Source organism: Rhinoraja longicauda, chromosome 3 (assembly GCF_053455715.1).
Source record: "Rhinoraja longicauda isolate Sanriku21f chromosome 3, sRhiLon1.1, whole genome shotgun sequence".
Lineage (NCBI taxonomy): Eukaryota > Metazoa > Chordata > Chondrichthyes > Rajiformes > Arhynchobatidae > Rhinoraja > Rhinoraja longicauda.
Genome location: NC_135955.1, coordinates 81,969,017 through 81,985,245, shown reverse-complemented (window position 1 = coordinate 81,985,245; position 16,229 = coordinate 81,969,017). Strand labels below are relative to the sequence as shown.

Below are 16,229 nucleotides of genomic sequence, written 5' to 3'. Positions count from 1 at the left end.
AATTCCACAGACTCACCACTCTCTGTGTGAAGAAATGTTTTCTCATCTCGGTCCTAAAAGACTTCCCCCTTATCCTTAAGCTGTGACCCCTGACCCCTGGACAGGCAGCATCTCTGGAGAGAAGGAATGGGCGACGACGTTTCAGCTCAAGACCCTTCTTCAGACAAAATCAAAACTCATTATGTGCGATAACAGCAAATCCGAAGGTTGAGTGAGGTTGGGTACATTTTACTCAAAAGCCTCATAGATATCCACGTGAGGATGTTGTCAAAGTCTGAACATCTCAAACGTGACTGTCGATATCGAAGATGTCACAAGTTAAGTTTATGGTGACCAACTGCCCTCTGACATAAGGTCCCATTTTCCTGAAATAATGCGCGATAAAATATATTGACTTTTCCAAAAAAAAAGCTTTTGTTGGGAAACGTAGCAACCTCGACCGTCAACAAGTTACTGGCCTTGAACACACACACACACTTCTACTCACTTTCTTAGACTAGGTGTTGCGGGATCGCAGATCACATCGTTCCCTTAAAAATTGCAGCGCTACGGGGACTGCGCGCAGTCGATTCCTTGAGTCTTAATAGGATACAACTAAAAGTTGCGAAAGAAAGGGGGTGGGGGAAGGCAGTAGTAGAAGCTGAAATGATTTATTTGACTTCCACTTGCTCTGATCGTGTGGAGCGGTGCGAGTGAGCTAGTTGCCCGGGGACAACGGCACCGCGCGCGCTGCAGGCGACGGTTGAACGGCCGCCCCGGAGCGAGCGAGCTGGCGGCGCGCGCCCTCGCGCCCCCTCCCAGTCTCAGGCAAAGCGGGCGGGGCGGGCTGACGGAAGGAAAGCAGATGAAGTCATGAACTCTCCCCTCCGTTAGCGCTCTTTCATTGAACTTGCGGTTCCACCACCTTCCCCACCCAAGCCGTCGCGCAACAAAAAAAAAAAACCCCATACATAAAGAAAGTACTCTCCCTCCTCATCCTCCCCTCTCCCTTTTCCTCACTGCTATCGTGTGGCGGCGCTGGCTGTGACCATGATGGCGGCGGAAGTGGGGAATGAGTGCCTGTTGGCGGCGGCGGCCGCCGTGACTATGGTGGCTCCAGGTGGAGATGGAGAGACGGTTGTTTTCCAGCCTCCGCTGCAAGAAATGTCGAGATTCGGCCCGCTCACGGCTCTGGACACGGAATCGACGTCGCCCGCTTCGGCCTTGGCCTCCCTGTTGTCGGAACCCATGGAGGCCGCCTGCGCTGCGACCCCTCTCGCTGGCGCTGCCCCAGTTGCCCTCCCCTTGCCCCCGGATGAAGTGGATTCTTTCGACGGGCATGAATTTGAAGAGGAAGAAGTGGCGATCCCACTGGTGGCACCTCCAACCAACCAGTGAGTAATGACAGTGTGACTCCTTGCGCTAGTAAGCGGCCCAGGGCAAGTAAAGGCATCCGGGGAGAAAGAGGAGGGAGGGAGGGCTCCCGAGAACAAAGAACCAAAGCCGCGGGCCTGTGATTGTACCTGAACTAATTCAAAGAACATGGAACAAATGTTACTTATTTATTGACAACAGCAGGAGCACAATTCACTTCGAGCATCTTTTAACCTCCTTTACAGTAGTTTAAAATTTATGTGCAAGTTTGCAATATTCCCCAGAGTAACTATTTATGCAATTATTACAAATAATCTATTCCACCTGATTTTTGAATTGGTCCTGGAGTCGGCTGTACACGGTTATTTTTCATAGATTCCTTAAGTTGTACTATAAGTTGATACCGGATCCAACGAGTGTATTGGATAAAACCTGGATCAACTGAAAATGTATTTATTTTTGTTTTGTTTGTGCATGTTGTGTAATATCTCATTTATTGATTACTGATCAAATATTTTGCTTGAATCGTGACTAAAACTCGTTTCAATTAGATGGGTAATCGTTTAATTTGTGGCAGTCGAGTTTGGCCTTTAAACGTGTACTTGGATGGTTACTTATGTTCATGAAAAGAATAGTGTGCTTCAATGTCCACAAATATTATGATTTTATTTAAATGCAGTAATATATGTTTCTTTTTGGGAAAAGTACAATCCTACATTTGTCATTTTGGATTATCTTTATGTAGATAAAACAAGGATTATGATTTGTGATTATAAAAATAATATATCAAGAAAAACTGCACTATATAAGCCATCTTTTGGTATCTATAGTAGTTTTGGGTCCACTTTATGTTTGAAACAAATCTCTTTCATTCACCTATCTTGCCCAATGCCAATCCTAAATCCATGCTGCTGTCTTTAATTCAATTTCTTCACTTTTCCCCATTGCATATTTTTGGCTCTTAAATCCCATGTTGATATTTTTGAACAATCGTGGTGATAATAAACGCGGTGACAATCATTGTCATAACAATAAAATACTAGTGAAAGAGCAAGATTGGTATTTTTAGGCTTGGGTTTATTATTGTCACATTTATCATGATGCCTTTTCTGCACTCGGTGAAACTGACAAGCTTTATTTTTCTTGCTATCCTATTAAATCACATAATAGACATAAACACAATCCAGCTAAACTTGAGTACAATAGGAAGAGCAAAGGGGAAGGTACAGAGTGCGGAATATAGTTTGTAGAATTATAGTGCAACATTGCCAGTGACAGTTAAAGAAAGACTGTTCAGAAGCCTGATAATAGAGGGGAAGAAGCTATTTCTTAGTCTGGTGGTGCATGCTTTCAAGATTCTATCTTTTGCCCTGTGGAAGCAGGAGAATATGGAATGACTCAGAAGGCCTGTGATTGTGTTGACCGTTTTCCTGAGGCTGCAAGAAGTGTCAATGATTGAGAGTCTGATCTGTGTGATGGACTGAGCTGTAATCGGAGATGTAATGCTGAGGCTCCATAAGGTGCTGGTCAGGCTGCATTTGGAATACTATGAGCAAATTTGGGCCCCATATCTGAGGAAGGATGTGCTGGTTCTGAAGAGGGTCCAGAGGAGGTTTACAATGATTCCAGGAATGAGTGGGTTAGCATATGATGAGCGTTTGACAGCACTGGGCCTCTGCTCGCTGGAGTTTAGGTTGAGGGCGGACTTCATTGAAACTTGCAGAATAATGAAAGGCATAGATAGTGGCTGTGGTATGTGATGTGGAAAGGATGTTACCACTGGTGGGAGACTCTAGGACCAGAGGTCAGACTCAGAATTAAATGGGGCTCTTTTAGAAAGGAGGTGAGGAGGAACTTTAGTACAAGGGTAGTTAATCTGTGGAACTCATTGCCACAGAGGGCTGTGGATGCCAAGTCCGTGGATATTTCTAAGACAAAGATACACAAATTCTTGAATAGAACAGGTGCCAAGGATTATGGGGAGAAAGCAGGAAAATGGGATTAGGAGGCAGAGATCAGACATGATTGAAACATAGACACATAGAAAATAGGTGCAGGAGGAGGCCATTCGGCCCTTCGAGCCAGCACCGCCATTCATTGTGATCATGGCTGATCGTCCCCAATCAATAACCTGTGCCTGCCTTCTCCCCATATCCCTTCATTCCACTAGCCCCTAAAGCTCTATCTAAGTCTCTCTTAAATCCATCCAGTGATTTGGCCTCCACTGCCCTCTGTGGCAGAGAATTCCACAAATTCACAATTCTGGATGAAAAAGTTTTTTCTCACCTCAGTTTTAAATGGCCTCCCCTTTATTCTAAGACTGTGGCCCCTGGTTCTGGAATGGCAGAATAGACATGATGGGCTAAATGGCCTACTTCTACTCCTAAAACTTGTGAACCTGTGAGTTATAAACACAACTCTGCAGTTTCTGGTGGTCTTGCTTTCACTTCGGTGTGTTTAGTCATTTGTAATATTGATACCAAGAAACTTGAAGCTCTCAACCATTTCGATTTGGTACTATGGACATTGGTGCATGTATTGCACCATGCTTCCTGAAGTTGACAATTTGTTCCCTCGTCTTGCTGACATTGAGCGAGAGGTTATTGTTCTCTATTTTCTTCCTATACTCCATCAATTCGTTTTGTCATTCAGCCCATCACAGTGATGTCATTTGCAAACTTGGAAATTGAATTGGAACCAAATTAGGCCACACAGCATGAGTATACAGGGAGTATAGTAAGGACTAAAAATGTATACTTGTGCAGGCACGGATGTTGAGAATTATTGTTGAGGTGATGTTGTCATCTATCCTTGCCGATTGTGAACTGTGGGTCAAAACGTTGAGGATCCAGTGGCAGAGGGAGGTGCTGACTCCTAGGTCTGGGAGTTTGGAGATGAGTTTAGATGGGATTATGGTATTGAAGGTGTAGTTATAGTCAATAAATAAGAGTCTGTGTTCTGGAGATGAGTTTCGGGTCAGGGAATGCATCTGCTGTGGACCTGTTGCGATAGGACACAAACTGCAGCAGGGCAAGGGGTACCAAGGATACACGAGTGAGGGCTTCATCTATGATGGGAGTGGGGAACCCCCATTCCCTAAAGAATGAGGACATCTCGGATGTCCTGGCATGAAACGCCTCATCTTGGTCGTAGATGCTGTATAGCAGAGGAATTGGGAGTAGGGGATAGAGTCTTTGCAGGAAGTAGGGTGGGAAGAAGTGTAGTCGAGATAGTTGTGGGAGTCAGTTGGTTTGTAATAGACATCAATCAATAGTCTATCTCCTGTGATGGAGACTTTGAGATCAAGAAAGGGGAGGGAAGTGTCGGAGATGATCCAAGTGAATTTGAGTGTAGGATGGAAATTGGTGGTGAAATTGATGAAGTCCATGAGTTCTGCAGGGGGGAAGGTAGCACCGATGCCGTCGTCAATGTAATGAAGATAGAGTTCGGGGGTCGGGCCAGTGTATGCCTGGAACAGGGACTGTTCAACATACCCTACAAAGAGGCAGGCAGTCCTCCTACAGGGAACTCTATTCATGTGGTTTACATAGGAATAAAGGAAATGGAATAATGACGTTTTGCATGGAAATCTATTTGTCTTTAGTTTTTAACCATATTGCTGTGTTCAGAACTTTTCTTTTGATAATATGACAGATCATTTATTAAACTTTCCAGGTGATATTAATATAGAGTCAATTATGTCATTGGAAAGGTTGTTTTGAATAATTTAAGCGAACGTGTCTTTTCTACCCTACTTTTAACCAGCTTTCAATGTGGGGGAAGTGGTTAAACCCAAAGTTTTGTGATATTATGAGAGCAGCAACCATGAAAAAGCTTATGAATTCAAGGGTCTGGCATGCTGACCATTAAAAGCTAATGTTCAGGTGAGAAACACAGTTTAAAGGCAACTGGAATATTGTCCTTTAGTTCAACGGAGTTGAATAACAAAGTGGTTAATTAGACAGTTCTTTTCAATTTCGTCTTGCACTTTTGCTGTCCAAGATGGTAGTTCTGGCCATCTGATCTGTTCTAAATTTAATAATTCAACCAATCATCTAAGCATTGAAAATCTCCCCAAAAACTTGCATCTTTTTCCCTTAAGATGATGCTTTAAATATGCCTTTATTGACCCAAATTCTGATTGTTTGACTGGCTGCAAACTTTACTTTGCTATCCTTTAAAATGACTTGGCATTGTTTCTCTTTTAAAAGTGCTACATAACTACTCTCCCCAGATGCTGCCCGTCCTGTTGAGTTCCTCCAGTACTTTATTATTCCAGCATCAGCAGTTTCCTGCATCCAGTAAGAGCATTCCAATTTGACCCATTTCCTGTCATTCTGAAAAGCTGACGGGAACAAATTTCAGTAGATCATGATGACTTGAGAGTGACAAAGTTTATCCTTTGTTCTCGTAATTCTTTCATCAGTCTCATGGAACAGTAGAGCACAGGAAAAGTTCCGTTTATTGTCACGTGTACCAAGGTATAGTGAAAAGGTTTTGTTACATGCTACCAGTCATCCTGAGGCCCACAATGTAAACCTCTTCTGCATTTTCTCCAACATGTCTACATCTTTCCTGTATTGAGATGGCCAGAACTACACATAATACTCTTAAGTATGGCCCAACCAAAGTTTTATAAAGCTGCAGCATGACTTCCTGAATTTTACACTCAATGCCCTGACTGATGAATGCAAGCCTACCATATCATTTATTTTAAAAAATCTATCTTCTTGTGTTGCCACTTTCAGGGAGCTATGGACTTGGACTCCAAGATTTTTCTGTACGTAAATGTTATTAAAGGGTCTTGCCATTAACTGTATACTTTCTCCTTGCATTCAATCTCTCAAAATGTAACCCCTCATACTTGCTCGGATTAAATTCCCATCTGCCATTTCTCTGCCCAATTCTGTAGCTAATTTGTATCCTGCAATATACTTTCACAGCCTTCCTCTCTGTCTGCAACTCGTCCAATTTTGGTATCATCTACAAACCAACAAACCAGCCAATCTATTTTTTACGTCTAAGTTGTTTATACCACAAACAACAGATCCTTGCGGAACTCCTCTGGTCACAGATCTCCAGCCAGAATAACGCTCTTCCCCAAAAAACCCTGTCTTCCATCAGTAGGCAGTTCTGAATCCAGACGACCGAGTCTCTGTGGATAGGTCACCAGGGAGGACAGACAAGAGATTTTTATGGCAGAAAACAGAACTCCAGGATGATGTATTGTCTCCCTAATGCCAGGGTCTTGGGGTGACTGCAAAACATTTTCGAGGGAGAGATGAGCGGCTAGTACGATATGCACATTGGCACAAATAACATAGGTTGGAAAAGGAAAATGTCCTGCAAAGTAAATTTAGGGAGTTATGGGAAAGGTTAGAAAGCAGAACTGCAAGGGTGATAACCTCTGGATTAATCCTGGTGCCATACATTAAGGAGGGTAGAAATAGAAAGATTGGAAAGCTGAATGTATGGCTGAGGATTTGGTGCAAAGGCAGTGGTTCTCATTTTTAGACCATTAGTTCCTATTTTGGGAGAGGTGTACAAGAGGGACAGTCTGAACCTGAACTGGAGGGAGACAAATATCCTGGTGGGCTTGTTTGCAAGTGCTACTTAGTGGGTTTAAACTAAATTGGCAGGAGGACTGATGCAGTAGTAAGTCAGGTGGCAGTCTCGAAATCGGTGCAGAAGTCAATGACAGTAAGTTCAGTTGACAGTATAGACAGGAGCACAACAGGGAGTGAGGAAAGAGAATGGAATTAAATTGTATTTATTTTGATGCTAGAGACCCGATGGGTAAGACAGATGAAATTTGGGTGTGGATAGCTGCATATACGTGGTATATTATAGCCATTACAGAAACCTAACTAACAGGGAGGGACAGGACTGGCAGCTGAATGTTCCAGGATATCGTGTCAGTGGGTGAGTCTTTTAGGACCAGTGTCCACAGTTCTTAAGCTTTAAAATAGTTATGGTCAAGGACAGGGCTGATTCATGTTAACGTTTGAAATTTCTCTGTGGACAGGCCAACTTTGATGGCATTAGACAAGAACTTGTAAAGGTTGATTGGTGTAGGTTGTTCGCAGGCAAGCAGGTAGGAGTAAGAAGCCCTGGATGATGAGATTAGTCTCTAGTCAGAAAAAAGGAGGCATTAAGTCATGTGTAGGCAGTTGGGATCAAGTGTATCCCTGGAGGAATATATGGACTTGACGACTGTACTTAAGAAGGAAATCAGGAGGGCAAAAAGGTGGCATGAGAGGACTGGCAGATATGATTATGGGGAATCTAAAGAGATTTAAAATTAGAAGGCATCCAGGGATAGCTAGCTAATTGGATACAGAATTAGCAATGGTAGGAACCAAAGGGTGGTGGTGGAAAGTTGTTTTTTGGGCTGTAGCCCTGTGATGACTAGTAGTGTGCGTCGGGTATTGGTTCTGGGCCTGTCGCTGTTTGTCATTTGTATCAATGATTTGAATGAAATTATACGGCATGATTTGTATGTTTGTGGATGACACTAAAACAGTGAAGATTGTTGTCAAGAATCACAGCCGGATCTTGCTAGGCAAGTGGCCTGAGAAACGGCGCATGAAGTTGAACGCATATAAATGGGTGATGCTGCATTTTGAGAAGTCAAACTAGGACAGGGCCTTCACAGTAAGTGGTGGGGACCTGGAGTGCATTGTGGAGTAGAGGAATCGATGAGTATAAGTGAACAGTTCCCTGAAAGTTGTGTCATAGATAGTTAGAATGGTGAAGAAGGATTTTACCGTGCTGGCGTTCATCAGACGGATTTATTATAGAAGTTAGAACATTATGCTACAGTCGTACAAGTCATTGGTAAAATCGCACTTGGACTGTTATGCTCCATTTTGGCTAACTTGCTATAGAAAAGATGCCATTAAGCTGGAAAGAGCACAGTGAAGATTTGCTGGTCTAAGACTTGATACCTTGAAGCGCAGAGGCTAATGGGTGAGTGTGATCATGTAGAGATCTATAAAGTCATGAAGGGGCTAGTTCAGGCTCTCCATGATAGATTAAGGAGAATTCAAAGAGATTTTGTAAGTATATTAAGGAAAACGAGCAACTTGAGAGATACCAGGGCCCTCTTTTTTGTTTCCTAGGGTAGGTGAATCCAGAACTCTAGGTTTAAGGTGAGAGGGGAAAGATTTAATTAGAATCTGAGAGGACTTTTTTTTAATAGAGGGTGGTAGGTATATGGAATGATCTGCCAGAGGGAGTAATTGAGGCAAGTACAATAACAACATTTAAGAATCATTTGAACAGGTACATGGATAGGAAACATTTAGAGGAATATGTGCTAAGTATCATAGATAAATGGGCCTAGCTTAGATGAGGTATCTTGGACAGGCCCAGAACCAATACCCGATGCACACTGCTAGTCGTACTGCAGGGCTACAGTCCATAATGGGTCTAAGGTCCCATTTATTCTGTCACTAGTCATCTTGACTCTGTCGTTTTATTCTTGAGTATTCCACAAGTAAGAACTGTATTTTCATTACCTATTTTGTTCAGAATTGACGAGGTTCTATACACATCTCTTTTGTCTTTGGAACCTTCAATGCTCCTAACGAGAACAATTCTACCATATCTTAATGAGAAGTAATTATCTTTCTAGCCTCTGAGTCTGTTCTGTAATTAAGAAAGATCATTGATAGATACAAAATGCTGGAGTAACTCAGCGGGTCAAGCAGCATCTCTGGAGAACTTCAGAGAATTTCTCCAGAGATGCTGCCTGACCCGCAGAGTTAATCCAGCATTTTGTGCCCATCTCCTCCCTCCCTCCTCCCTCCCCCTTCCCTCCCTCCCCCCTCCCGGTTACAATGGAAACCCTACGAGGACGGGCCCAACGGGCCCACGGCCTAGTATCCCTTAAAATTTTGATGATCAAAAATGTTTCAAACACAAAGAAGGGTAGGTTTCCTGGAATCAATTATGTTTTTGGAAGAGTTACAAATTGTATCATTATTCATAGAAATGTTTCTCTCATAAATTCATTCCTAAAAATGGCTGAGTTGCACTACCCAGTCCTAGACCTCAACAGATGGGAATAGTTTCTCTTTGCATGGCCAACTTCCTTTAACATTTTAAACTTCAATAATACCACCCAAAATATTTGAAATTTCAAAGAATGTAGATGGTCGCATCACATTGATGCTATATCAAAGGAAGCATACCCTCAATGGCTACTTTCTCAGAAGACCAAAGAAATTCAGCATGTGTCTAATGACTCTTACCAATTTCTATAGAAGCACTGGAGAAAGCATCCTGTTGGGATGCATCATAGCTCAATTTGGTAACAGTTTTGTCCAGAACCACATGACGTTGCAGACAGTTGTGGATACTGCTCGGTTCTGCAGCTCGGTTCATCATTCAAGCCAGCCTACTCACTGCCCCCTCCCACCCCAATGGAATCCACACTTCATGCTGCCCAAGAAACGTAGCCAATTTAATCAGAGACAATTTACACCCCTGTCATTCCCTCGTCTCCCCTCTCCCGATGGGTAGAAGATACAAAATCTAGACAGCACGAACCCAGATTCAGGTACGGCTCTTTTATCTGTTCTTTCTCTGCAGCCGTAACACTAGATTCTGCTCGGTTTATTTTTCTCTTTTGCACTACCTGATATGCTTGCATATTTTTTTTGTACTTGTGGATGGTAAGATGTGACTGTACACTATAATAAATACTATAATACTCTGCACACTATAATAACTAATACAAATACCAATATCATACTTTTGTAAAACCCTCTTCAAATTTAAGCCCTGCATATCCAGATACTGAGACAAAATTGTTGTTCTATACCTTCATATCTAATAGCCAGTTTTCCATGTAGCCTTCCTGATTCATTGGATAATGTTAATTGTTACTATGAAGTACCTTTTACACATGGTATGTTCTCCAGGTTTTTGATTTGTCTCAATTTAAAAAAAGAAAAGAACATTACATTTCATTACATTTCCAATTAAACCAAAACTGTGCAGGTTTCTTGAACGGAAGTTGAAAAGTACTGAAGGTACTATCATGTACAAAGGTAGACAAATCTCCAGGCCCTGATCATACATATTCAAGGACAATGTGGGGAAACTAGAGAGGAAATTGTGGGAGCCCTGGTTGAAATTTACGAGTCGTCCTTAAATACAGAAGAGGTGCCGGAAGACTGGAGGGTGGCAAATGTTGTGCCTCTATTGTGAACTTAACATCTGCAGTGGGAAAGTTACTCGAGCATATTCTGAGGGATAGGTTATACAGGCATTTGGATGGGCAAGGTCTGATTAGGGATAGTCAGCATGGTTTTGTACGCAGGAGGTCGTGTCTCACAAATCTGAGTTTTTTGAAGACGTGACCAAAAAGGTCGATGCGGGCAGAGTTGTAGATGTTGTATATGTGAATTTCAGTAAGGCATTCAATAAGGCTCCGTATGGAAGGCTGTCCTGGAAGGTTAGATTACATGGGATCCAAGGAGAGATAATAATAATAATAATAATAATGCATTACATTTATATAGCGCTTTTCATATACTCAAAGATAGCTGAATGGATAGCAAATTGGCTTCATGGAAGGAAGCAGAGAGTGTTGGTGGAAGGTTGCTTCTCGGACTGGAGGCCTGTGTCTAATGGTATGCCTCATGGTTCGGTGCTGGGCCTGTTACTGTTTGTCATCTACATCAATGATTTGGATGAGAACATACAGAGCAAGATTAACAAGTTTGCTGATGATCCAAAAGTGGGTGGTTTTGCAGGTAGTGAAGATGGTTGTGAAAGATTGCAGCAGGATCTGAATCGATTGGGTGGGTTGAGGAATGGTTGATGGAATTTAATAGAGAAATGTGAGGTGTTGCATTTTGGGACATCTAACAAGGGCAGGGCCTACACAGTGAATGGTAGGCCTCTGGGGAGTGTTCTCGGGCAGAGGGATCTGGGAGCACAGGTACATGGTTCCTTGAAGGTCGAGTTGCAGGTAGATAAGGTGGTCAAAAAGGCTTTTGGCGCATTGGCCTTCATCAGTCAGAGTATTGAGTATTGAATTTGGGAGGTCATGTTGCAATTGTATAAGACGTTGGAGAGACTGCATTTAGAATATTGTGTTTAGTTCTGGGCACCATGTTATAAGAAAGATATTGTCAAGCTTGAAAGGGTTCAGAGAAGATTGACGAGGATGTTGCCAGAACAAGAGGGTCTGAGCTCTAGGGTGAGGTTGAGTAGACTGGGTCTCTATTCCTTGGAGCGCAGGAGGATGAGGGTTGATCTTATCGAGGTGTATAAAATCATGAGAGGAATAGATTGGGTAGATGCACAGAGTCTCTTGCCCAGAGTAGGGGAATCGAGGACCAGAGGACATAGATTCAAGGTGAAGGGGAAATAATTTAATAGGAATCTGAGGGGTAACTTTTTCACACAAAGGGTGGTGGGTGCATGGAACAAGCTGCCAGAGGAGGTATTTGAGGCTGGGACTATCCCAATGTTTAAGAAACAATTAGACAGGTACATGGACAGGACAGGTTTGGAGGGATATGGACCAAACGAGGGCAGGTGGGACGGTTGCAGCTGGGACATGTTGGCTGGTATGGGCAATTTGGGCCAAAGGGCCTGTTTCCACATTATATCACTCTATGACTCTGTTTTATACTTGTTTATAGAAGTGATTAGACTTGGTTAGAAAGTTAGTAACTTGTTTAAAAATAGTGAACCTACGCTGCACGCCCTCCATAGCAAGAATATCCTTCCTCAAATTTGGAGACCAAAACTGCACACACTGCATGACTTAGACGAAGGGATTAAAAGTACCATTAGCAAATTTGCAGATGATACTAAGCTGGGGGGTAGTGTGAATTGTGAGGAAGATGCAATAAGGCTGCAGGGTGACTTGGACAGGTTGTGTGAGTGGGCGGATACATGGCAGATGCAGTTTAATGTAGATAAGTGTGAGGTTATTCACTTTGGAAGTAAGAATAGAAAGGCAGATTATTATCTGAATGGTGTCAAGTTAGGAGGAGGGGGAGTTCAACGAGATCTGGGTGTCCTTGTGCATCAGTCAATGAAAGGAAGCATGCAGGTACAGCAGGCAGTGAAGAAAGCCAATGGAATGTTGGCCTTCATAACAAGAGGAGTTGAGTATAGGAGCAAAGAGGTCCTTCTACAGTTGTACCGGGCCCTGGTGAGACCGCACCTGGAGTACTGTGTGCAGTTTTGGTCTCCAAATTTGAGGAAGGATATTCTTGCTATGGAGGGCGTGCAGCGTAGGTTCACTAGGTTAATTCCCGGAATGGCGGGACTGTCGTATGTTGAAAGGCTGGAGCGATTGGGCTTGTATGCACTGGAATTTAGAAGGATGAGAGGGGATCTTATTGAAACATATAAGATTATTAAGGGATTGGACACGTTAGAGGCAGGAAACATGTTCCCAATGTTGGGGGAGTCCAGAACAAGGCGCCACAGTTTAAGGATAAGGGGTAGGCCATTTAGAACGGAGATGAGGAAGAACTTTTTCAGTCAGAGAGTGGTGAAGGTGTGGAATTCTCTGCCTCAGAAGGCAGTGGAGGCCAGTTCGTTGGATGCTTTCAAGAGAGAGCTGGATAGAGCTCTTAAGGATAGCGGAGTGAGGGGGTATGGGGAGAAGGCAGGAACGGGGTACTGATTGAGAGTGATCGGCCATGATCGCATTGAATGGCGGTGCTGGCTCGAAGGGCTGAATGGCCTACTCCTGCACCTATTGTCTATTGTCTAGTCGTGACTTCATTTAGAGCTTAAATTGTGCATTGAGGATTTCCTGGTTGTGCTGGTAGTATATATAGAATCTTTTAACTAACTGAAAGCTTTGGGAATCAATAATAAAGTTCTTAACATTTGGATATTTAATTTCTGGTGTTTAATACTTTTTGATTATTTTCCCCATTGCACATTTAACATGCCAATTCTGTGAAGGCTGACGTTTTATTTCAAAACTTGCTATTAGCTTGAAAATTTGCCATCTTTGTCTGCTTTACAAAATATCAACAGTACACTGTGGTTTTACGCTATTTGTTTTGTCGACCATTCGGGTTGGGTGCTTCCGGCCCCACTCCCAACTCGCAAGGTGCACCAGTGGCATCGATGCCTAGTTTTAAAGTGAAACAACACAAAGTGCTGGAATAACTCTGCCAACTGAATCGGTCTGAGGAACGGTCCAAATGTCACCTATTCATTTTCTCCAGAGATCCTGACCTGCTGAAATATTCCAGCACTTAGACCTTTTGTCTATTCACCATCATCTGCAATCATTGGCAATAATGGACACCATTATTGCTCTGCTATGATCCGTTTACAGAAAACCCTCGTTATAATCGACCAAGTAAACCTAGCAATTATAGACCTATTAGTTTGACGTCTGTGGTGGGAAAATTAATGGAAAAGATACTTAGGGACAATATATATAATTATTTGGATAATCAAGGCCTGATTAGAAACAGTCAACATGGATTTGTGCCTGGAAGGTCATGTTTGACTAATCTTCTTGAATTTTTTGAAGAGGTTACCAGGGAAATTGATAAGGGCAAGGCTGTGGATGTTGTCTATATGGACTTCAGTAAGGCATTTGACAAGGTTCCACATGGAAGGTTGATTAAGAAGGTTAAATCGTTGGGTATTAATAGTGAGGTTGCAAGATGGATTCAACAATGGCTGAATGGGAGATACCAGAGGGTAAAGGTTGACAATTGTATGTCAGGTTGGAGGCCAGTGTCTAGTGGAGTACCCCAAGGATCTGTGTTGGGTCCACTGTTGTTTGTCATTTACATTAATGATCTGGATGATGGTGTGGCAAATTGGATTAGTAAATATGCAGATGATACTAAGATAGGTGGAGTAGTTGATAGTGAGGTAGATTTTCAAAGTCTACAGAGAGACTTGGGCCTTTTGGAAGGGTGGGCTGAAAGGTGGCAGATGGAGTTTAATGCTGATAAGTGTGAGGTGCTGCATTTTGGTAGGACAAATCAAAATAGGACGTACAGGGTAAATGGTAGGGAATTGAGGAATGCAGTGGAACAGAGGGATCTGGGAATAACTGTGCATTGTTCCCTGAAGGTGGAATCTCATGTGGATAGGGTGGTGAAGAAGGCGTTTGGTATGCTTGCCTTTATAAATCAGAGCATCGAGTATAGAAGTTGGGATGTAATGTTAAAATTGTACAGGGCATTGGTGAGGCCGAATCTGGAGTATGGTGTGCAGTTCTGGTCGCCAAATTATAGGAAGGATGTCGACAAAATGGAGAGGGTACAGAGGAGATTTACTAGAATGTTGCCTGGGTTTCAGCACTAAGGCTACAGAGAGAGGTTGAACAGGTTGGGTCTTTATTCTTTGGAGCGTAGAAGGTTGAGGGGGGACTTGATAGAGGTTTTTTAAATTTTGAGAGGGACGGACAGAGTTGACGTGGGTAGGCTTTTCCCTTTGAGAGTGGGGAAGATTCCAACAAGGGGACATAGCTTCAGAATTGAGGGACAAAGGTTTAGGGGTAACATGAGGGGGAACTTCTTTACTCAGAGGGTGGTGGCTGTATGGAATGGGCTTCCGGTGGAAGTGGTGGAGGCTGGCTCGATTTTATTATTTAAGAGTAAATTGGATAGGTATATGGATAAGAGGGGATTAGAGGGTTATGGTCTGAGTGCAGGTAGATGAGACTAGGTCAGGGAGAATGGTCGGCGTGGACTGGTAGGGCCGGACAGGCCTGTTTCCATGCTGTAGTTGTTATATATGTTATATATGTTATATATGTTATATATGTTAAAGCGGAGGGACTGATGTTTGTATTGTCCGCTAAAACTGAGGAAGGTACTATCATCATATATATTTAAAACAAAGAACTGCAGATGATGGTGAATTTCAACCGAGTTCTTGTAATTTTGTCCAGATTATATGGGTGGCCGCACTGCTGGAATATTCAACCTATATTGCAATTCTTTCAACACATTTCAGTACTTTGGCATACTCCAAATCTCCAAAATTTTGCCGTAGAAACAGAGGGATATTTACAATATGTGTAGGAAGGAACTGCAGATGCTGGTTTATATTGAGGACTAGACCAAGTGGACCCGTTAGGCCCATTCCTCGTAGAGGGGGGACAGAGAAGGGGAGAGGGTGTGAGTGAGTGAGCTCTGGACCCAAAGCGCCTCCTGTATTGGTGTAGCACCCTCAACCCCCCCACTCAATCCCCCTTATCCCCCCCTCCTCCCCATGCAAAATGTGAGAGTAACTCAGAGGAACAGGCAACGTCTTTGGAGAGAAGGAATGGGTGAGGTTTCAGGTCGAGAAGAAGGGTCTCGACCCAAAATGTTATTCATTCCTTCTCTCCAGAGATGTTGCCTGTTCCCTGCTGAGTTACTTCAGCATTTTGTGTTTATCTTTGGAATTTACAATATCCTGACTTTGTGCAGTTAGATACAAAATTGATATTGTAACATGGAGAATACTTATTGTAACAAATGAAGCGATCTTTGGACACAGTTGATCAATGGGTTTTGGCTTAGAATGCAAATTCAGTTGCAAGTTGACAAATTAAATTTAATTTCACGTTGAGATTTGTCCTAATTTCTCCAGTTTTATCTAGGTTTCTATATCACCATAGTGATATAACCACAAATGTACCTTGCACGATATGAGTTAAAAAATAATTGGGCATGAGCCATGTTCAAATCTACAATGTGTACGTTGATCATCTGTGTACGATATATATCCTTGTTCCTCTATGTTCTGGTCTTTGTACTAAATATCCATTTCATTTTTCAATCATAGATTTGTATCATTTTGACTATTAATTTGATTGCAGATGTGTGGGAATTAATTGTTAGTACATCAGTGGAAGGGAAGCTATTAGAGAATTC

At 42.7% G+C, this 16,229-nt stretch overlaps 1 protein-coding gene across 2 annotated transcripts in view; it reads left to right on the top strand.

The window, feature by feature from the left end:
• Positions 1-592: 592 nt before the first annotated feature.
• The window catches only part of LOC144592132 (ras GTPase-activating protein 1-like), a 90,879-nt gene continuing 75,242 nt past the window's right edge, over positions 593-16,229 (top strand). The window contains exon 1 of one of the 2 annotated variants that reach the window (XM_078396532.1): positions 593-1,373. In XM_078396532.1, coding sequence (XP_078252658.1) covers positions 1,030-1,373 — 344 coding nt within the window. In that variant the 5' untranslated portion in view covers positions 593-1,029. The remainder of the gene's footprint in view (positions 1,374-16,229) is intronic. The other variant, XM_078396531.1, reaches the window with a different exon arrangement.